General features: G+C 40.9%; 1 protein-coding gene across 6 annotated transcripts in view; it reads right to left on the minus strand.

Annotated features, from left to right (window-relative positions):
* The window catches only part of KIZ (kizuna centrosomal protein), a 119,229-nt gene that overhangs the window by 72,826 nt on the left and 22,787 nt on the right, over positions 1-23,616 (minus strand). For all 6 annotated transcript variants that reach the window (XM_017945061.2, XM_009216635.2, XM_017945060.2 and 3 more), the window contains 2 exons: positions 9,109-9,754; positions 8,445-8,760 (listed from right to left, as the gene is read on the minus strand). In XM_017945061.2, the coding sequence (XP_017800550.1) occupies positions 8,445-8,760; positions 9,109-9,754 (962 nt within the window). The remainder of the gene's footprint in view (positions 1-8,444; positions 8,761-9,108; positions 9,755-23,616) is intronic.

The following is a 23,616-nucleotide window of genomic DNA, read 5'->3' on the forward strand; positions in this document are numbered from 1 at the left end:
CTCCTTGTTCTTCCCTGCGGCGTCTCCTCAGACTCCTTTGCTAGTTCCTTCCGATCTTCCCCACCCTGAATGTGGAGTCATGCCCTGGGCCGCTTTCCCATTTATATTCACTCTCTACTGTTCTTCTTAGGGCCCACGGCTTTAAAATGCATTTACACCCCGATGATTTACAAATTTATTTATCTAGCCCTGACCTCTCTCTGAATTCCAAGTTCATGAAATCCATCTGCCTACTTAACATCTCCCTGTGAATGTCAAAAAGGCATCTCAAATCTAACATACCCAAAACTTGTGTCTTGATTTTCTTTCCCCCAAGTCTGTGCCTCCTACATGTTCCTTATCTCAATAAATACCTCACTCTGCCCCCAAAGCCTGGAGTCACCCTTCTCCTCCCTTTCTCTCATAACCCAGACCCAATCCATAAAGAACCCAGATGGTTCTTTTTTTTTTTTTTTTTTTTTTTTTTTTTTTTTGAGACGGAATCTCCCTCTGTTGCCCAGGCTGGAATGCAGTGGCATGATTTTGGCTCACTGCAACCTCCACTTCCTGGGTTCAAGCAATTCTGCTGGCTCAGCTGCCCAAATAGCTGGGATTACAGGCACCCGCCGCCATGCCTGGCTAATTTTTATATTTTTAGTAGAGACGAGGTTTCACCATGTTGGCCAGGCTGGTCTTGAACTCCTGACCTCAAGTAATCCACCCATCTCGGCCTCCCAAAATGTTGGGATGACAGGCGTGAGCCACCACGCCCAGCCCTCCAGCTGGTTCTTTTATATAAAAATATATCCAGAATCTGACCACTTCTTACCACCCCGCTGCTGCCACCACAGTTCAAAGCAATAGCACCTCTCTGCAGGATCTCTGCAATATTCTCCAAACAGCACTCCTTGCTCCCATTCTTTCCCCCAGTTTATTTCCCATAAGTGGCCAGAGTGATTCCTCATTTCAATTGAAGTTCAACCCAAAGTCCTTCCTTCAGCCTACTGACCCTTCACGACGTGACACACTGATGCTCTCTCACTCCAGCCTCTCCCTCCTCCCCAACACCTGTTCGGATTTAGGTGCACCAGCCACTTTGCTGTTCCAGAAAACACTCAGTACGCCCCCATCGCATGGCCTCTGTACTGTGGTTCCCTTTGCCTAGTATTCTCTTTCTCAAGACATATCCCATCCCATCTCTCTCCCCTCTCTCTCCCAGAGGAGAGAGGAAATATAAACTATGAACAAAACATATAAACCAGTGTAAAAGACGACAAAGAACAGATGAGGTTAAGTGGATTGAGAAGGCATGGGCACAACTGAATGTGGCTTACCAACTCTCTCACTTCAGGTCCTACTCAACTACCATCTTACCACAGAGACCTTTCCCCACTATCTTATATCTTATATTAAATTGCACCCATGCCTTCTCTATCTACTTAACCTGCTGATTCTTCATCATAATATATGTGTGTGTGTGTGTGTGTATATATATATAATTTTTATTTTTTTATTTTTATTTTTTGAGACAGGATCTCACTTTGTCACCCAGGCTGGAGTGCAGTGGCACGATCTCGGCCCACTGCAATCTCAACCTCCTGAGTTTAAGTGATCCTCCTGCCTCACCATCCCAAATAGCTCAAGCATGTGCCATCACACCTGGCTAATTTTTTTGCATCTTTCGTAGAGATGAAGTTTTATCATGTTGCCAGGCTGGTCTCAAACTCCTGAGCGCAAGCAATCCATTCACCTCAGCCTCCTAAAGTGCTAGAATTACACGTTAGTCACCACGTCTGGCCCTTTGTCATAATACTTTTCACACAGATTGTTTACTGGTTTATATTTCCTTCCTCTCCTCCACATGCACGATCATAAGTACCATAAGAGCAAGAATAATGCTCGGCACAGAGCAGGTGTTCCATATTTAATGTTAAATGAATGTACCCTTTTTCTCATTATCTATAGACTCATAACAAACTACCTCAAAACTCAGTAGCTTAAAATAACAACCAAGTCATTATATTTCATGCTTTTGTGGATTAGGAAAGCAGGCAGAGAGTGGCTGGGTGACTCTTCTGTTTCACATATTATCAAGAGAGGGCATTTAGTGATATTTAGTCTCCGGACAGATTTGTCTGGAGAGTCCAAGAAGGCTTCACCTATGTGTCCGGCACCTTGGTGGGGATGACTGGAAGGATAAGGCTCAGCAAGGACTATGGACTGGGGCACCTACACATAATTTCTTCAGCATAGCAGCCCCAGAATGATCAGACTTTCTATACGGTGGCTTGTGGTTCCCATAGTGAGAGTTGCAGCTAATAGGGTAGACATTGCAAGGCCTTTTATGTATAATTCAACCTCAAAAGTCATATAGCATCAGGCTGGGCATGGTGGCTCATGCCTGTAATCCCAGCACCTTGGGAGGCCAAGGCGGGTGGATCACCTGAGAACATGACTTCGAGACCAGCCTGGCCAACATGGTGAAACTCTATCTCTACTAACAATACAAAATTAGCCGGGTGTGGTGGCACGTGCCTGTAATCCCAGCTACTCAGGAGGCTGAGGTGGCAGGATCACCCGAGCTTGGGGAGGTAGAGGCTGCAGTGGGCCACGATCGCACCACTGCACTCCAGCCTGGGCAACAGCGTGTGACCCTGTCACAAACAAACAAACAAAATACATTTTAAAGAATAAAATTTAAAACTTCTGCTCTGTAAAAGACACTGTTCAAAGGAAAAGACAAGCCATAGATTGGGAGAAAATATCTGTAAGGCACACTATCCCCCTGATAAAGGACTGATACCCAAAATACAAAAAGAGCTATTAAAACTCAACGATAAGAAAACTAACAACTGAATTAAAAATGGGTGAGAGATCTGAACAGACATCTCATCAAAGAAGATACACAGATGGCAAATAAGCATATGAAAAGATGTTCAACATCATATGTCATTAGGGAACTGCAAACGAAACCAATCGCACACCACTAAACACCTTTTAGAATGGCTAAAATGTTAAAAACTGACAATACCAAACGCTGACAAGATGTAGAACAAGAACTCTCATTCATTGCTAGCGATAATGTAAAATGGCACAGCCACTTTGGAAGATGACGGTTCAGCAGTTTCCTACAAAGCTAAACATAGACTTACCTATTTAGCCATAGAAAAGAATGAGATCATGTCATTTACAACAACATAGATGTAATTGGAGGTCATTATGTTAAGTGATCTAAGCCAGGTACAGAAAGACAAACTTTGCATGTTCTCATTTATCTGGGGGAGCTAAAAATTAAAACAATTGAACTCATGGAGACAGAGAGTAGAAAGATACTTACCAGAGGCTGGGAAGTGTAGTGGGGCTCAGGGATGGGGGGAAGTGGGGATGGTTAATGGGTACAAAAAGATAAGTTAGAAAGAATGAATAAGATCTAGTATTTGATAGCACAACCGGATGACTATAGTAAATAATAATTTAATTGTATATTTAAAACTAAAAGAGTGTAACTGGATTGTTTGTAACACAAAGGGTAAATGCTTGAGGGGATGGATACCCCATTTACCATGAAGTAATTATTATACATTGCATGCTTGTATTAAAATAGTTCATGTACCATATATATATATATATATACACACACACACACACACACACACATACACCTATGTACCCACAAAAATTAAAAATTAAAAGTTAAAAAATAAACAACCCCAAACCAAAAACAGACTTACATATGACCCAGCAATGACCCTCCTTGGTATTTACCCAAATGAGCTGAAAACTGACGTCCACACAAAAACCTGCACAGAGATATTTATGGCAGCGTTATTCACAATTGCCAAATCTTGGAAGCCACCAAGATGTTCCTCAGTAGGTGAATGGATAAACTGTGGTACATCCAGACAATAGAGTATTATTCAGCACTAAAAATAAATAAGCTATGAAGCCATAAAAAGACACGGAAGAACCTTAAATTTACATTACTAAGTGAAAAAAGCCAATCTGATAATACTACTTGTTATATAATTCCCACTACTTGACATTCTGGAAAAGACAAGACACTAAAAAGATCAGTACTTGCCAGGGGTTCAAGTGGGGTTAAAGGAAGAGGGGTGAGTAGATGGAGCACAGGTCATTTTCAAGCAGAGAAACTATTTTTTAATGATACTTTAAAAGTGAGTACATGTCATTATGCATTGATATATAAAACAAAGCAGGCTGGGCACAGTGGCTCACACCTGTAATCCCAGCACTCTGGAGGCAGGCAAATCTCCTGAGGTTAGGAGTTCGAGAACAACCTGGCCAACATGGTGAAACCCCATCTAATTTTGTAAAAATACAAAATTAGTTGGATGTGCTGGCACACGCCTGTAATCCCAGCTACTTGGGAGGTTGAGGCATGAGAATAGTTTGCACCTGGGAGGTGGAGGTTGCAGTGAGCCGATATCGTGCCATTGCACCCCAGACTGGGTGACGAGAGCGAAACTCCAACTCCACCCCCACACCCCCCCCCCCAAAAAAGCGAAACAAACAAAAAACCCACTAGCATGAGAAACTGCTTATTGGTGAATGCAGACAGGGACACCCACTTTTAAAGTCCCTATCAGTCTATAATGTTCCACTACTGCTTACCTGAGTATGAAAATGCATTTGCTCAGATGGTGAAGGTACAAGGTGAGGGGAAGCACAGGTTACCTTGGCTGCTGAATCACTTGCTCAGCTACTTTGTTACCATGTGTTCCCACAAGGAACCCTGAATATGTCCAATTCAGCCTGTTCCCAGTCATTATGGGTAGACACTTCTATCCATACAATCCTCGCTTCCAATTCTTCAACTGAGTTGTATTAAATTTTCTTATTGCTGTATCACAAATTACCACATTTATTATTTCATAGTTCCCATGAGACAGGAGTCTGGATCTGGGTTAGTGGGGTCATCTGCTCAAAGTCTCACCAGGCTGAAATTAAGGTGTCTGCTGGAGATGCAATCTCATCTAAGGCTCAGGGACCTCTTCCAAGCTCATTGGTTATTGGCAGAATCAATTTCCTTGTGGCTGTAGGACCAAGGCCCTCAGCCCCTAGAGGCTGCATGCCATTTCCTGTCATGTGGTCTTTCCCACAAGATGACAGTTTGCTTCTTCAGGCAAACAGGAGAGTATCTTAGCTGCTTTAACTCTCCCTGGCTTCAGGCTGGGCGTGGTGGCTCATGCCTCTAATCCCAGAACTTTGGGAGGGCAAGGCAGGCAGATTGCTTGAGGTCAGCAGTTCAAGACCAGCCTGGCCAACATGGTGAAACCAGGTCTCTACTAAAAATACAAAAATTGGCCAGGAGCGGTGGCTCATGCCTGTAATCCCAGCACTTTGGGAGGCCAAGGTGGGCAGATCACCCGAGGTAGGGAGTACAAGACCAGTCTGACCAACATGGAGAAACCAAGTCTCTCTAAAAACAAAACAAAACAAAACAAAACACAAAAATTAGCCGGGCATGGTGGCACATGCCTGTAATCCCAGCTACTCGGGAGGCTGAGGCAGAAGAATCGCTTGAACCCAGGAGGCAGAGGTTGCAGTGAGCTGAGGCTGTGCCATTGCACTCCAGCCTGGGCAGCGAGAGCAAAACTCCATCTCAAAAAAAACCAAAACCAAAACCAAACAAATTAGCCAGGCGTGGTGGCAGGCACCTGTAATCCCAACTATCTGTAAGGCTAAGGCAGAAGAATAGCTTGAACCCAGGAGGCAAAGGTTGCAGTGAGCTGAGATTGTGCCACTGGCTTCAGTAAGGGCCAGTCTCTTTTAAAGTCTCATCTGATTAGGTCAGGTCCACCTTGAATAATTTTCATTTGACTAGCTCAAGGGCAAATGATTTGGGACCTTCATTATATCTGCAAAATCCTTCATCTTTGTCACGTGACAGCTTCATCACAGGAGTAAAATCCACCAGACTCCCAATCCTGCCCACTCTCAAGGCAAGGGGATTACACACGGCACAAACAACAGGAAGAGAGAATCTCAGGGCCATCTGCACTTCTGCCTACCACACTGATGATTAATCCTAATGAACTAACGCTGTCAGGTTAATCCTAAATCAAGCCTCATCACACTATCCTCCTCCTAAAATAACCTTGAACAGCTCTACAAAGCATAGAGAGTGAATTTCAAATTCATTAACCTGATATTCCAGGCCTTTCTCAAGCTCACCCTAGGTGACATTTTGAACCTTAACTACAAAAGGCCCTCCTCACCCATGCGGTCCTTTGCTCTGCCCCTCCCATGTCCTCTGTGTTCTCTGCTCTGCATTCCTTCTTGCATTTTCCTCCAGACCCTATTTGCTCTTTCCCTCCTCTTCCTCCTTCAAAGCCTATACAGACTTCAAGATGTTGTGCAGATTCTACATTCCAGATCATATGCTCCTGTGTGTCCTTCTTTGTCCCATTTATACATCTTTGCTAATTAAATTCATTCAAGTGATTTTTCTCCAGGCCCCCAACAGACCCTAAAGTCAACTGAAATACTGAACTGTTGAGGTTATAGTGTTAGTTCTATAAATATGATGCTATGTCTCAGACTAATAATTAACCCTAAGAGCAAAGGAGAAGAGCTCCAACTAAACAATAAATTAACAAAATGTGGGGCCTCAAATGCAGTGGTGATGTCAGGGAGTTAACTAGCATCATTTAAAACCACCTTCGACCTATTCCTGGAGAATATTTTTACCCAGAAAATCAGTAGGCTCAAATTTGATAATACAGACACAAAAACAACCACTGCTGACTGACATTTTCATACTAGGGGCATTTTATTAAGAAAAATACTCAAAATTCCCTACATGCCCATATTTTCCAATAAATACTGGAAAACTATATGCCAAAACTCCAAGGAGCCTGACTTTATGCCTCCAAGATCATTTTTAAAAAGTCTTTCGAATGGAGACAGAATGAACATTCTTGACTCTTAGAGAAATGTTAAGTAGGAATTCCATACACATACCCAATTTTTTTCACCTCAGAAAAAGACTGAGTCCTGGGTAAGTATATTAGTCTCCTTGTCAGCCTACCAAAGTACTAACTGGTCCATCATGCCATAAAAATAAGCCCACAAACACAAAACTAGAGATAGATAACATTCTATCTCCAGTAATAAAGTTTCTGATGATGTAATATGCATTACCTGTGTCTCTTTGATGAAAGTATTATTACTAGAAAAATCCATTTGGCTTGCCTCTCCAATAAATCAAATTTCTCAATGACAGGAACCATGTCGGTTCTTCCATCCCTCGTACAAGAACTTTTACTTGGATATGCTCTTAATAAATATTTCCTGAACATCAGTTTGGATACAATCTATAAATTAAAGCCCATTAATAAACTTTTCACCATAAGTAGACAATGAATGGTAAGAGGCAATATATTAAAAGGTACAATGGTGTTCTAAAAGAGAACATATGCCCTCCTATACAAAAATGCCCACTTGGCTTTTCACTCCTTCCAGCTTTGTGGAAATGAAAGGGTGACCAGCATTACGGTGTAACAGAAAATTCTGGAGGTGGGGCAGTGGTGTGACATTCGGGCAGACAGGGTGCGGGGTGTTCTGCCCCAGCAGATCCAGCAGAACTATATGACACCACTCTGCCCCGGCCTTCGTTTCCTCATTTGTAAAAGGTGAGATCTACCTTAGGTTGTTTACTTAGGTTCCTTCTACTCCTAAAAGAGATTTGATGTTATTAATGCCATTTTTCAGCACAGAATCAGTTTTCAACAGTTAACAAGTTTTCTACACAGTAGATACACAAGAACTTTCTACAACGTTTTCTTCTAGCATCTCCGATCAGTAGCACAAAAGCATATATAAATTTTTATCAGTTGGATAATGTAAGTTCTCAAAATGTATAACGCTGATGTTCCCATTTAACATTAGAGATTCCAATGTTTCCTATTTACATTCAAAAAAGGAAATCTGGCTTATATATACAATTGGAAGAACTTATTAACTCATATTTAATCAGATGACAAAAATGATACTATGGCAAGGAATATAAGGATTAAGCAAATTAATTAGACATAAAGTTCTCAGACTCTAATACTGCATTCCTAGTAAGTTTAACTGTCACCTTCTGTGCTACCAAAACTTCAAAACAGATTTATTTTCTGAAAGGCTGGAGAGTAGGGTGTTGGGGAATGACTTATTACGTTAACCAGGGATTGTGTGTATATAATTACAAGCTGCAATCACCATAACTCATTATATCCAAATGTTTAAAGCTTTTCTGTTAAAGAAAGAAGGAAGGGAGGAAGGAAAGAAGAAAGAAGGACAGAAAGAAAATTAGGTCTTGCCTAAAAGATTACTTATGAGACTTAAGGAATTTACACATTCATGGCTGAGTGCTCAATAATACATTCCCAGTGGAATGGTCTCTAGAAATGTCTACAATTAAAAACAGAACAGTAGAAAAAAAAAATTGAATGGCTTACTCTCTAGTTAGTGCGTGAGTGGAGGATTCCTTTTCTGAATCAGGAGAGCTTAGGGTTTGCAAAATACAATTTTTTTTTTCAGTGGATAGGGCATCTCTTTCTTGCTCAGCATGGATTAATTTTAAGGCCTCTATTCCATCTTCTCCCTCCACCTTGCCACCTGGATTTGGCTGTGGTTCTGGGCTCTTTAAAAACAGGTCATCTTCACTTATTGAAACAGTGAGGTCACTGCTGGTGCTCCAACTTTCCTCCTCCTCCTCTTCCTGCTTTTTTCTGAAGGGCTTTTGTGACTTTGGGTCCCCGTGAGCAAGATGATCTGCAAGTGGGGACACAAATCGATTACCAATCACTGACTTCAGGGGGAAGCAAGGTAACACACAGCAGAATCACTCATCAGTTAAAAACACGCAGAAGCAGCCCACACACAATTCATTATGGAACTTAAAAGCTTAAACATATTTTCAAATGTTTAAAAAAATCACAGCGGGTTTAAAAATCAGCAAATTCACTTGCATGTACATTTTTAAGAGTTCATTAGAATGGATTTTGTTGGCAAAGATACTATTTTATGACAAAGAGAGATAATTAGAGAGTATATTTTGTCCTTACATAAGATCACTACCACCCAGAAAACTCAGCAACCAAACTCAGCCTCTCATCCCACCTGAAACACCTTGCCAAGGAGAATGCTTCTCTTGAGACCACTTATTTTCAGATTCACAGTATTCTGAAACTGATATCGGAGAGACTGGCGGGCTGGCTCTTTTTTCCTCAACTTCAATATGTTCCCGTGTCAGTATTTCTCCCTCTGATCCCTCTGATCTGCTGGAACTGTCACACTTTAAATCAGTGGTTCTGTTCTCTGGACTTAATCTTTCCTGTAACAGGGAATTGAGTTCAGCAGACTTTTTGCCTTCAGATAAATTACTCTTGCCATGACGTGTGTTACTTCCTATCTCCAAGCAATGAGTTTGTTCCTCCTCAGACAATACACTGGCTGTGACTGGCGTTTTCTCACCAATCTGAAGAGATGCCTTTCCATCTATGTTGTCAGACTTATTTAAGCACTGTGTGTCATTACTAGTTTGTACTACACAGCTGTCTGTCACATTACTTCTCTGGGCTGTCTGTCGGTGTGAATGTGGGTCAGGAATTGAAAAGTTCTTTGTGGGTTGGGGAGATTTGTGCTCTGTACTGAAATCTCCCATGCTTGAGACAGCTGACATTTGGTGGCCCATAAAGATTGTTGCTGGTTGATACAATCCTCTTGACATGGCTGTTCCTGAGTTAATTCCCTCCTGCACTGCAACCTGCAACACCAAAAGAGATGTGAGCTAAACATATTGTATATAAACAATTAGGTGGGTTTTTTTTTTCCCGGAAATGAAAGGAGGTCAAACAAAGCATGATTACTGAAATCAGCACCTACCACGTTTTATTAAACTCATGGCTTCCTACATAATGAATGACCAAAAAGCAGTAAAGTCCATACAATTTAATTTTAATAACAATGATAGTTCACAAAACCAACATAGTAAAGAAAGTAGGCCAGGTGTGGTGGTTCACGCCTGCAATCCCAGCACTTTGGGAGGCTAAGGTGGGCAGATCGCCTGAGGTTAGGAGTTCGAGACCAGCCTGGCTGACATGGTAAAACTCTGTCTCTGCTAAAAATACAAAAATTAGCCGGGCATGGTGGCAGGTGCCTGTGATGCCAGCTGTTTGGGAAGCCGAGGCAGGAGAATCACTTGAAGCCGGGCAGCAGAGATTGCAGTGAGCCGAGATCATGCCACTGCACTCCAGCCTGGAGACTCCATCTCAAAAAAAAAAAAAGAAAGTACAGAATATATGTTTTTGAAAAAAGAAATACATGCTTTGAAAAGACATCATTAGGAAAGTGAAAACATAACCCACACAATGGGAGAAAATATTATAAATTATGTATTTGATAAGAGTCTAGTATCCAAAACACATAAAGAAGTCATATAACTATGTAATAAAAAGACAAATAGCCCTTAAAAGTGGGAAAAGGATTTAGATAGACATTTCTCCAAAGAAGATATATGAATGGCCAATAAACACATAAAATGATACTATCGTTACTCATTAGGGAAACATAATTCAAAAGCACAGTAAGATATCACTTTACCCACTATGATGGCTGTCTTGGTCTGTTCATGCTGCTGTAACAAAATATCATAAACTAGACAGTGTATAAATAACAGAAATTTGTTTCTGATAGTTCTGGAGGCTGGGAAGTCCAAGATCGAGGCAGGCGCCAGTAGACTCCGGGTCTGGTAAGGAACTGCTTTCTCTCAGACAGCATCTTTCTGCTGTGTGCTCGCAGGGTGGAAGGGGCAAGCAAATTTCCCCGGCCTCTTTTATAAAGAAACTATTGTGCCCATGAAGGCTCTGCCCCCTTGATTCAATCACTTCCCAAAGTCCTTATCCTCAAAAACCAACACCTTGGGGATTAGAATTTCTTTTTTTTCTTTTTTTTTTTTTGAGACGGGGTCTCGCTCTGTCCCCCAGGCTGGAGTGCAGTGGCCGGATCTCAGCTCACTGCAAACTCCACCTCCCGGGTTCACGCCATTCTCCTGCCTCAGCCTCCCGAGTAGCTGGGACTACAGGCACCCGCCACCTTGCCCGGCTAGTTTTTTGTATTTTTTTTAGTAGAGACGGGGTTTCACCGTGTTAGCCAGGATGGTCTCGATCTCCTGACCTCGTGATCCGCCCGTCTCGGCCTCCCAAATTGCTGGGATTACAGGCTTGAGCCACCGCACCCGGCCTAGAATTTCAATACATGAATTGTGCCGGGGGCGGGGAGGACACAAATATTCAGCCCATATCAATGGCTATACTAAGAAAGATAGACGTTTTAATTTAGGATATCTAAGATGGAGAGTACCCCTCCAATAATTAGGAGAAATATGAGATAGAAATAAAGACATTATCACTTACAGGTTCTCGAGAGTACACGGCATACCTGGAGGCCAGCACACAAACGTCAGGGAGTGCAGGCAGAGAGAGAAAGAAAAGGGACCCGTGTCCTCACATGGTGGAAGCAGTGGTTTGAGGGGAAGGACACATGAGCCAATGTCTTTAATGGGTCCCAGGTGTTATCCAAACAGGTTTCCCAAAGGCAGCATGGGGAGTTTTAACTGGTGAGTTTAAAGCAAGCAGGCATGAGTTTTGGGAGGTTACCCAGTGACTGAGAGGTGGTCACTGTGGCATATGGTCCATGGGGAATGTGAAGGTCAGAAGGGCCTGTCAAGCAAGCTGTATCCAGCTGTCCCATAGGGAAGTGGTCACCAGAGAGCAGCTGTGTAAGGCAGGTATCTGGACCAACCACACTGAGGAACTGGGGAAAAAGGTGGAACTGCCAACTGTGTCGGGGTGACTCAGTCCTGCTTCTGGTATGAGAAGGTTCAACTTAGATTTAAAATGTTTGCTGAGGCAACATAAAATTATAAGAATTCACTACGGCCGGGTGCAGTGGCTCAAGCCTGTAATCCCAGCACTTTGGGAGGCCGAGATGGGCAGATCACGAGGTCAGGAGATCGAGACCATCCTGGCTAACACGGTGAAACCCCGTCTCTACTAAAAAAATACAAAAAACTAGCCGGGCAAGGTGGCGGGCGCCTGTAGTCCCAGCTACTCGGGAGGCTGAGGCAGGAGAATGGCGTAAACCCCGGAGGCGGAGCTTGCGGTGAGCTGAGATCTGGCCACTGCGCTCCAGCCTTGGCGACAGAGCAAGACTCCGTCTCGGGCGGGGGGCGGGCGGGGGGGAAGAATTCACTACAACAGGCAATAACAAGTGTTGTCCAGGATGTGGAAAAACTAGAATCATACACTGCTGATGGGAATATAAAATGCTGCAGCCACTTTAGAAGAGTTTGGCAGCTCCTGAAAAAGTTAAACAGAGTTATCATCTGACCAGCAATTCCATATCTAGGCAGAGGTATGGAGAATGTAAACATATGACTACACAAAATCTTGTACAAGGATGTGCACAGCAACATTATTTATGATAGCCAAAAGTGGAGATAACTCCAATGGCCAACATTAGATGACTAGATAAAATGTAATACATTCACACAAGAGAATAATTTTCAGCCACGAAAAGAAATAAATTACTGATACCTGTTACATCATGGATGAACTTCGAAAATATCATGCTAAATGAGAAGCCAATCACAAAAGACCATATACTGTAAGATTTCATTTATAGAAAATGTTCAGAATAGGCAAATTTTTAGAGACAGGAAGTAGTTAACTGTTTGCCCCAGGCTGGGGACTGAATGGCTAGGGTGGGTGATGGGGAGTAGAAGCAATCGGAGGAGGTAAAGAGTGATTGCTAACAGGTATGGGGTTTCTTTTTCAGGAATGAAAATATGCTCACATTGATTGTGATTATGGCTGTACAACTCTTAATAAAAACTATAAAGCTGTCACAAAAAAGGAAAATGAACAAATGAAGAAAAAATCCTTAGAAAAGAAATTAAGCTATGCAGCTAATCTGAGATTAGGAAGAGTTCCTGGCCCTGAGGCTGAGGTGGGAGGATTGCTTGAGCCCAAGAACTTGAGACCAGCCTTGGCAACATAGTGAGACTACATCTCTACAAAATAAAAAATTTTTTAAATTTTTTTTAATTAAAAAATATTTGGGCACCTGTAATCCCAGATACTCAGGGGGCTGAGGCGGAGATTTTGCTTGAACCCAGGAGGCAGAGGTTGCAGTGAGCCGAGCTCCATATATATATATATATATGTATAAAATTAGCTAGGCATGGTGGCACACACCTGTGGTCCCAGCTACTTGGAGACTGAGGCAGGAGAATTGCTTGGGCCCAGGAAGTCAAAGCTGCAGTAAGCTATGATCGCACCACTGCACTCCAGCCTGGGCTACAGAGTGAGGCCATGTCTCAAAAAAAATTAGGAAAAGTACATCTCTCCCATCTCTCCCCATAGAGGGAGGAGGGACAGGAAGATCCAGCAGGATAGAAAAGTATAGAGGAAAAAGGAAGTTCTACCTCCACGATCCTTCAGTCCTCTAGCTGTTCTCCCCAGAGAAAGCAACTCTAAGTTTCTTGCAGAAAGGACCTTGATACACTAGTAGGTATGTGCGTAAAGGGTGACATACTTTGCATTATATAATTATAGTTATTATTATATTCAATTTTAACAGCAGCATATTATCCTATTCTATAGATGTACCATAATTTATGTAAACAGTCTGCTATTGAAGGACATTGGTTTGTTTCCCACCATCTTCCACTCCAAATCATGCTGCAGTGATTATCCCTGAGTGTATGTCTCTCTGCACACAGGCAAGTATATCAGCAGGACACTTTTCTAGAACTGAAATTGCTGGGTCAAGCCTGCCTTACAGAATGTTGTCATTTTACCATCCAAAGAGGCCATTATGTCATTTTAAAGAATTTTCCATTATACCATATGGTTTAAATAGCAAAATGATATTAATCAACATTCTGATTCATCAATATGAATAGTATTTGTAATATACTGGTGTCTTCTATTCCTTTTGTAATAAAAAAGCTGATATATGTTATACTGATATAATAAAAACAAATTTTAAAATAGGAAAAATTATCTATTACCACTACCGTAATCTAACAACTACTTTCATTTTTCCTGTTATAAAAAAACTGATTGTGTAAATAGATGGCTCTGAGGGATGGGCTACTGCGGAGACTTTAGCAGGGCTAAAAGGGCTGAGGCCTCCGAGTGGCTGTGCAATAGCAGTCATTTGGTGGAGACATGAGGCAAATCAGTGATCAGACTTAGAAGTCTGAGAAGGCTTTAATTTTTCATTTTCAAGACCAGTTTATGAAGTGTTAATGCACCAACACCAGAGCAATGACTAACCCAGTACAGGGAGGACATGGCAGGCCTAAGCACCTTCCTCTTTTGATCTGCTAAAGGCCAAGCCAAAGCACAAAAGAAGGCACATTTCAGATATGAGAGACACCTGAGGAGGGCCAAAGGACGTGCCCCTGAGTTACTGCACTCAATTAGTAATTCTCAAATGTCTCTGACCCGCTAAGAGAGGCAAAACTGAACAACGAATCCAGAGCCAAGAACTAGAGAGAAACAGCAATCAGACTGGTAATCTGCAGAGTCAGGAAAGTAGCAGGGAACCATGATGTACTTATAGTAAATGCTTCAGAACTACAAAAAGTGAAAATAAGGACCTAATTCAAGAGACAACACTGTTAGCAGAGGTTTATTTCCCAAAAAGAGGAGCATTTGTCACTTTCTGTGATAGCAAGTAGTTATTAACTGTTTTGCAATTTTGCCAAGCATTGCCAGATTTCTTGGGATACTGAAATCTGGGTCCTCAATAAACTCTAGTAATACACTAATAAATAAGTACATGGCATGTTAGTGGCCTGTAACAAATTAGGAGTTATAAAAAAGTGGCCCTTAATTATGTGTAAAAATAAAAGTCTGTGGACGATGCATCATTCATCCAAGGGCCCAAAAAAGGCAACATGTACTTGAGGATCTGCTTCAACTCAATAGGAAGGTTGTCTTCCTGCGCTATTTCTAGTTGTTGCCAGTATTATTCATAGGGAGCAGTAACTTTTTATTTTGACATAATTGAAACAATATTTTTTATTTATAGTGATGCGGTCTATGTTGCCCAGGGTGGACTCGAACTCCTGGGCTCAAGTGATCCTCCTGCCTCGGTCTCCCAAGTAGCTGGGCCTGCAGGTGTGCATCAACACGCGTGACTTTATTTTGATATAATCTTACACCTACAGAAACATTGCAAAAATAATACAAAACATTCCCCTAACAGTGTTTAGCCATATTTACCAAATGTTTACATTTTATCCCATTTATCATTTTCTCTCCTTCTACATATATGTGTTTGTCTCTGCATGTGTGTATACTTAAATATAAGCATACGATTTTTTTCTGAATCATTTGAGGGTAAGTTGGGACACCCTGCCTATTTACCACTAAGCACTTCAGTGAGCATTTCCAAAAGCACAGGGACACGCTCGTTCTTGAGCAAAGTTCATGATCAGAATCAGAAAATTTAACATTGATATAATCTTGTTTTCTATTCCACAACCCATAATCCAATTTTGTCAATTGGGCCAATAATAAACCAGTAACAAAGTCATTTATTATTATCATCATCAAGTATTATATACTATACATAATTGTTTCTGCTATACTTTTATACAACTGGCAGCATAGGCTTGTTGACACCAGCATCACCACAAACATGTCAGAAATGCATTACACTACGATGTTAAGTTACAGGCAATAGGAATTTTTTCAGCTCCATTATAACCCTATGTCTAAGACTGACAACAATGTAATACCATTCTATAAACATTAAATTTTTAAAAATTTAAATTATAACAATCCTGGATTGGGTCCTGGAACAACAAAAAAAGAAGACATTAATGGAAAAACTGGTAATATCTGAATCAAGTCTAGAGCTTAGTTAATAGTAACGCATCTGTGTTGGTTTCCTAGATTTGACAAGTGTAGCATGGTAATGTAAGATGGTAACAATGGTGGCAACTAGGTGAGGGATCCAACAGAACACTTTGTACTATCTCTGCAACTTTTCTGCAACTCTAAAATTACTGTAAAATAAAGATGATTTTTAAAAAATTATAACCCCCCTCCAGTACTGAGGAAGGTTGGGTGAAATAGAAGCTCTCACACTGTTGGTGGCTGAATAAATGGGCAGAATCCTCTTAGGGAAGAATCTGGCATTAGGAGTCCTAACCATGCTTATTGTTTTGATTCAGTAATTCTATATGGAAATCCATCATAATAAGGAAATAAAGCTAATAGCAAAAAACAGCTATGTGGACAAACAAGTTCACGTAGAGCATTATTTAAAATCATAAAAAGTTGGAAGCAACCTGTATGACTATAAAATAGGGAAAGGTCATGAAGTCATATAAATGAGGCAAATAAAGACTATGTCATAGCAAAAATACTTACACTTTAAAAATTACATACTCAGTCTGCTTATACCTATATAAAATAAATCTAAACACAGGAAAAAGATATTTACCAAAACATGTTTATATGGAATTATGTCAAGAATATTAACATTGCTATTCTCTTTTCTTTTTTTTGGTTTAATAAATTCAACTTGATTTAAACTTTCAAAAACCATTTTACTGAGATATAATTCACATACCATAAAACTTATCCTTTTAAAAGCATACAATTCAGTGGGCTTTTAGTATATTCACAGAGTTGTGCGACCATCACCACAATCAATTCTGGAACATTTTTTCATCACTCCAACAAGAAGCCCCATACCTTTTTGTACCTCCCCAGTCAGTTCCCAGCCCTAAGCAGCCACTAATCTACTTTCTGTTTGTAAAAATCTGCTTATTCTGCACATTTTATTAATATTTAAGTGGAATCATATAGTATGTTGTCTTTTTTGATTGGTTTCTTTCACTTAGCACAATGTTTTCTAGGTTTATCCATTCTGTGGCATTTATCAGTATTTTATTCCTTTTCATGGCTGAATAATATTGTGTTTTAAGGATATACTGTATTTTGTTTATCCATTCATCAGATGAGAACATGTAAATTGTGTCCACTTTTGGACTACTATGAATAACGCTGCTATAAACTTTTGTCCACTTTTTGTGTCCAATCTTGTACACAGCAAGCTGCTATGCTTGAATGCTATGCTATGAATGAAACTGTTGCTTCGTATGGTAACTATATGTTTAACTTTTTCAGGAACTGCTAAACTGTTTTCCAAAGTGTTTGCACCATTTTACATTCCCACCAGCAATTACATAAACTTTAATAACAAAAAATGAGAAACTTGCAAAAATTAATTGCTGCTCCCTATAAGGCAATGCTGCATCTGAACTAACTCAATACTTGCAAAGTAAAATACTGGCTCCAGTAAAATGTAAGCTGAGCTTCTGTAGGCTTGCAGGTTTCCCATTTGCTGAGATCAGGCTCTAAGACAGGTGTCTCTTTTCTTTTTTAAAAGTCTGTCATTTTATTAGCTTAGCAACAGGAAACAGAGTACTCTTTAATCTTAAATTATGAACATTATTATGTGTCTTCTCAAAGCAGTTTCTGAGCCAGGGAAGCCAAAAAGAGAATGCCATGTTTCACATTATTGTTGACAGAGGAATAATATTAGGAATTCAAAAGTTTTTGAGAGACAGTTGTTATTGCCAAAAGCAGCAGCACGTTATCAGTATTTAAGGATCTGACACAATGACCAACTTTTCCACACCTTCCTATTGCTTTGTGTAGGTGAGTGCTAGAGATAAATCTATAATCCAATATTTTAGTTCAGATCTTCTTTTCTTGTCACAGTTATTCATCTGCAGTCTTAAAAAATGTTGGGAGTTGTGGGAAGCAATAGCAAAGCAAATGAACATGACCAAAAATATTTATTAGTGAACAGAAGATAACTTAAAAATCAGGAATTCATCTTTACTAGGAGAAAGAAGAGGAGTGAACATAAGAAGATATCAACAAGTTTAGAATTGTAATGATGTATTAATCATTATGAACTACAGTATTTAAAGGCAGACCTTAACCACTAATATACTTTGAAAAAAAATGTTATACTTCATGTTTTGCAAAATGCTAAGGAAATCTTTATTTCTTCTTCTTATTATTATCTTCACAGACAAGGGAATAAGAAGCAGCAAGTTAAATGCAGAATGGAAATGAAGCTGTTAGACCAAATTTTCAGCTTTTCACATGGTACAATTATTGTTTTTAATTTCTACGTAAGCAAGTTCTTAAGTCACATTGAGAATATTTTTAAAAATCCATTAACAATAATTTACATGCAACAATCCTGAAGAAATTATTTTATATGATTGTTATTATAAAATTATTATACATATTTTACATGATACACATATCACACACTGAATTGTGTCCAATTCATATGTTGAAGCCCCAATCCCCAATGTGGCTTAAAGGACAGGGCCTTAAAGGAGGTGACAAAGGTTAAATTGGGTCATAATGGTGGAACCTTAATCCAATAGAATTGGTGTCCTTATAAGAAGAGGAACAGATACCAATGATCTCTCCGTTCATGCACACAGAGAAAAGGGCACATGAGGACACAGTGAGAAGGCCCCTTCTATGACTCAAGGAGAAAGGCCTCATCAGAAAGCAACCCTGCTGGCACCTTGATCTTGGACTTCCAGCCTCCAGAACTTCAAAAAATACATTTCTGTTGTTTAAGCCACCCAGTTTGTGGAATTTTGTTATGGCAGTCCTAGCAAACTAATACATTATGCCATTGTGATTTTTAAACCTTCTTCTTACATGTTGCCACCATGATAAATGTAGTCACCACCAAAATCGCACAACTTAGGCCACCAAGAGACATCTCTGGCCATGAAATTCAACAGTTATTGGAACTATCTAAACTTTAAGATGTATCTGTTAAATTAGGCTTTAATGGTGTATTCTGTAAATTATCTTACACAAAATCAATCTGAGTTGTCACCATCAAGTGGTATTATCTCCTATTTCTTCAATTCATAGGTAGTCTCCCTACCTCCACACCAACCTCTTCACTCTCTTAAATAAGTGGCAAGAATCCAGGATCAAAGTAAGGCTACCCTAATGGAAAACAACAATGGTGATGATGGCGGTGATGGTGGCATCAAGAGCAGTGAACATTTATCAAGGATGTATGAGGTGACAAGCAGGAGCTAAGAGATTTATATTATCAAAACAACCATTATTATTAGCCCTACTCTTATGGGACTTAGCCAGGTTAAGCAACTTGTCCATGTTCACAGAGCCAGGATTCAAACCCAGATACCAGGACTCCAATGCAAACCTTTTATGCTACAATACTCAAAACTGAGTCAGTCAAACTCAAATTGCATTACTAAACCACAGCTTTTTAAAACAAACATAAAAATCCCTAATAATGAATCTGAAGCCTGTGCCTAATTTCTAACTTTGAATAACTCAAAATCTGATCTCACTGAAATAGACCCTGAATAGAACTTGTATATGATAAATAAAACCTAGTGTATGTGGGGTAAATGGAATAGTAAGAGAAAAGCAAGTATGAGCTTCAAGAGAAATTCAGCATTCCAAAAGAGTGCCAGCAGGTAACTTTCACAAAACGAACAGAACACCCGAGAACCACTCTTCCAACATCTGTAGCTCTAAGCAACTGTCTTGGTCAAAGTAATAAAGTTAAGTTACAGTTTTCAAGTAACACTTCCTAAGGGGCTTAATAAGTACCTAAAAATGTCAAGGTAACAGCCCTTTCTTTTTATAATACAATTCAATATCCCCTGTATATACCCCACCATCCCCAAATAGGGTAACTCAGGATAAAACTCTCTTAGAGATCCCCATTCACAAAAGAACTATGCAGAACTACATCAGAGGGATAGAAAGGCGCCTCCATTTTCCATAATTCTGAGGGATTTGAGTAAGGATGTAAGCAATTAACACTCCCCCACAATTAATAGAACAATCTCAACCACAAGCAGGCTCCTTCTTCCTAAAATGAACCAACCACCTACTCATCCCTTCTTCATAGGTTTAATTTTAAAAATTGTATTACAATTATTAAATTATAGAAAGGAGACACAAGGCAAAGGGATGTAAAGAACAAGTTACTTATTTTCCCCACCTCATTGCCTCTCTCTCCCCTCTACGAGGTGACTGAAGCCAATCAGTTAGGATGCCTATTCACACCTTCCTTCAAGCCCAGGACAACTTATTGCTTGATGGTAAGGTTTGGCCACTTGTACAAAGTAAGAGCGTGTTGTAAGCAACTCACCGCAACCTGCTTTTCTCTCTTAGTAATATTCCTTGGACACTGCCCAGATCATGAGGAATGCACTGGATTCTGGGCGCCACATGCAGAGCACTTGATCATGAGGGTGCTCTCTCTCCCTAGCTCAGCCTCTCCTCTGCAGCTGCTCATTCAGGCTGCTTCCATATTTCTGCTACTACAAATAATGCTGCAACATACAGACTATATTTTTGCCATTTTTAAAAGATTTTCTTTCTAGGGGACAGATAACCAAATGTGGGACTTCTGGGACAGAGCATATGTGTGTATTCATCATGACTGTTATCACCAGATTTTTTCCAAGAAAGTTCTAGGCACTAACTTTTTTTTTCAGACTGCAAGAAGTATATCTTTTTCTAATAATACAGTATTTCATGGACGATAAGTATATGAATTTGGAAAGTCTTCTAAAGAGCAAGAAATCAATACTCATTCTCCTGTGGAGCTTCTATAAACCTTTTTCCACTATCAAAAGGAGAAAAGAAACAGTGTTTCCCCACAAAATTTATCCTCTTCTTGTTAAATTGACTTATGTTTCTTTTCCCCTTCTCATCCACTTTTTTTCTTTTCCCCCTCATTCCACTACACGATAGGCACCTGTATCTGTGAATATAATTTTCTCATTTGTTAGAGCCTCTGTCACATAATACACTTCACAGAATCCTGCCACAGAGAAGAGCAAAGGAAGATAGCTGGCTAGCCAAATGTCTCCACAAAAGGTAAGTTTTAAAAATACTGTTTTTCTTTCCTTCTTGACTATGAGAGAGTAGCTAATCCCTTAAAAAAAAAAAAAAGGCCCTCTCCCATCATTTTCCTAAGTAAATCCTTTCTCCCAGTAACTGAAAAGCAGACTGATGTATTTATGAACACTCCAGACCACTCTCCCACTTACTAGCTATATGATTGAGAAATTAAGTTACTTAATTTATTTGAGCTCCCATTTCCTAATCTGTAAAATGGGTATTAAAATAGTTTTTATTTTGTAAGGTTGCTGTAACCAATGTGTATTTCTATATGCCTATATATATAAAGTCCTTAGAACAGTGCCTGAAAGACCTATGGGGGAGCTGTCCATCAGAGCCACATTCCCCACTAGGTCCTTGAAAGGCACCCCCAAAAGCAGGAGTGCAGAGTCCAAATGTCATCTGCCCTCGAACACCACATGAAACGGGGAGTACCTTCACTCAGAGAGCAGCTCTCCCCTCTTCCTCCTTTCAGGTGAGCAGGCCATCATCACTCACCAGGTGCAGGGTGCTGTGGGGTGGTGCGGCAGGGAAGAAGGGGCCAGGCCCCGCCATGTGGAAGCTTACTGTTGAGTGAGCTGGGAGAGAAGAGCATGTTCTACCCTCTCCTGAAAAAAACGTCTGCAGGTCTGCAGATGTAGTTTTAGGGCCAGGACTTGAAATACAATTTGTGTAATTCGAGTTAACTTCTAACTGTTTTCCGAATACAAACACATATAAATAAGAAATCAATATAAAAAGGTCCAGCTGAACACAGAGAAACTACTTTTTGACTTGTCATGGTTCTGTCTAAATCAAGTACAGTCAAAGCTTTGAGAATGGCAGAACTGAGGGCCACGTTCCCCGTGAAGGCAACTGCTCAGAGCTCCCATTTAGGGAGATTTTTGTGTTTATAGTTGAGCAGTGATTCACGGGGGCTGCTGGTGAAGGCAGCACTGTGGGCTAGTAAGGATAAGAAATAGGGCTTACACAGAGAATTCTAAGGAATAACCTCTACCTCCTCCACCCACTGTTAGCAGGTGTGACAGGTGTGAGAGAGCGGGCCCATATCCCTGGGCCCTCACCATCCCAGTACCTGCCCAGTGTCCTCCTGTAAGCACCTGTGCCTCTTGGCCCGAGCGTTTCTCTCAGCTGCTGTGTAGCACCAGAAGAGGAGCCAGGCGCAGCACTCTGGCAGTGGCAGACCTGGAGGGGAAACACCTCCCTTTCCTACTCCGCGAATGGGATATCCCCGAGGCATGCCCTATACAGTCATCCAAAGTTCCCCAGTGGGACTGAGCGCCAGGTGCTCTGAGTGATAACCCACTCAATCACACACTCTTACAGCCCACTTTCCCTTCCCCCTGCCATCTTCCCCTCTTTGCTATCTGTGCTTCCTGGGACCACCTCCCAAATGAACTACTTACACTCAAATCCTTGTGTTAGGGTCCTTCCCAGAGGATTCCAATTCAAGTCACTTGCTCTTTCATTAGAGACACTTCAGTATAGTTTTAGGATTCCTTTTCCCCCTTGCTGCAATATTTATTTCAATAAAGTTTCCCCTACACAAGGTATCTATCTGGTCCCTTTACTCCTTGGAGATGAGCCAGGTCCTACAGTGGCTGCCTTGGTCTCATGAATGGTGCTCAGATCCTGGGAACAGCATTCTATCTCATCTGGAATGGAAGAACCCTTTCCATCATCTCATACTGGGGTGTTGTCTTCTCTGTCACGTGCCTCTCCTGCAGTGGCACTACTCCTGGGAGTACCTCGGACACATGCTCAGATCCGTGGCTAAAGCCACTGCAGAGCTCATCCCTGCATACCAGGCACACAGCCACCTCCTGTGGCTGTGCAGGCTTTCTCCCTTCAAGTTCTTCTTCAGTTGAGCTGTAACGCATTTCTTCTGCCCAACAAAGCCAACAGAAACGGATGCTTCTTTTATTGCAAACATGGGCAGTTTAGGGGGCAGGTCCTCTGCTTGCCATGGCTCACCTGATTCAGCTCAAATACTACAGCACCAAGGAAGACCATTTCTTCCCTCAAGTCTAGGTAAAAATGTAGTACTTAAAGTTTTTATTTCACCAGGAATTTCTCCAACTTTTGAAGAGCTACCCATACTACCTTTTACCCATACTGCCTTAGAGGGCATTGTTGCAAGGTGGTTAATAGCACGGACGCTGAAGTCCAATGGTCTGGGTTTGAATATTGCCTCTGCCTGATTGTGTAGTTTTCGACGAGTTAACTAACTTTTCTGAGCATTACTATAAAATGGGGGCAACAATATCCTCTACTTCCAGGGTTGCTGAGAAGATACATATAAAGTGTTAATACAGCACCTGGCAAAGTAAAAGTGCGGTGATTATTACCCATTGTTACTACCAGTATTAAAAAGTGGGAATAACACCTTTGTAACCATTCTCCACCTGATCCTTGCAGAGAGGGTGACCACAGGGAAAGTGACGCTCCTCCACAAACCTTCAGCTCTGTGATGAAATTCCCTGATCCTCCACACCTATCCAGGCCTGATAGACTATAATCAGTTTGCTTCTACTTCTAGTAGAATATATCTCACAGACTAATAGTTCAAAGAAACCGCACAACCCCCATCCCCAAATGTATA

Source organism: Papio anubis, chromosome 16 (genome assembly GCF_008728515.1).
Source record: "Papio anubis isolate 15944 chromosome 16, Panubis1.0, whole genome shotgun sequence".
NCBI classification, from domain to species: Eukaryota; Metazoa; Chordata; class Mammalia; order Primates; family Cercopithecidae; genus Papio; species Papio anubis.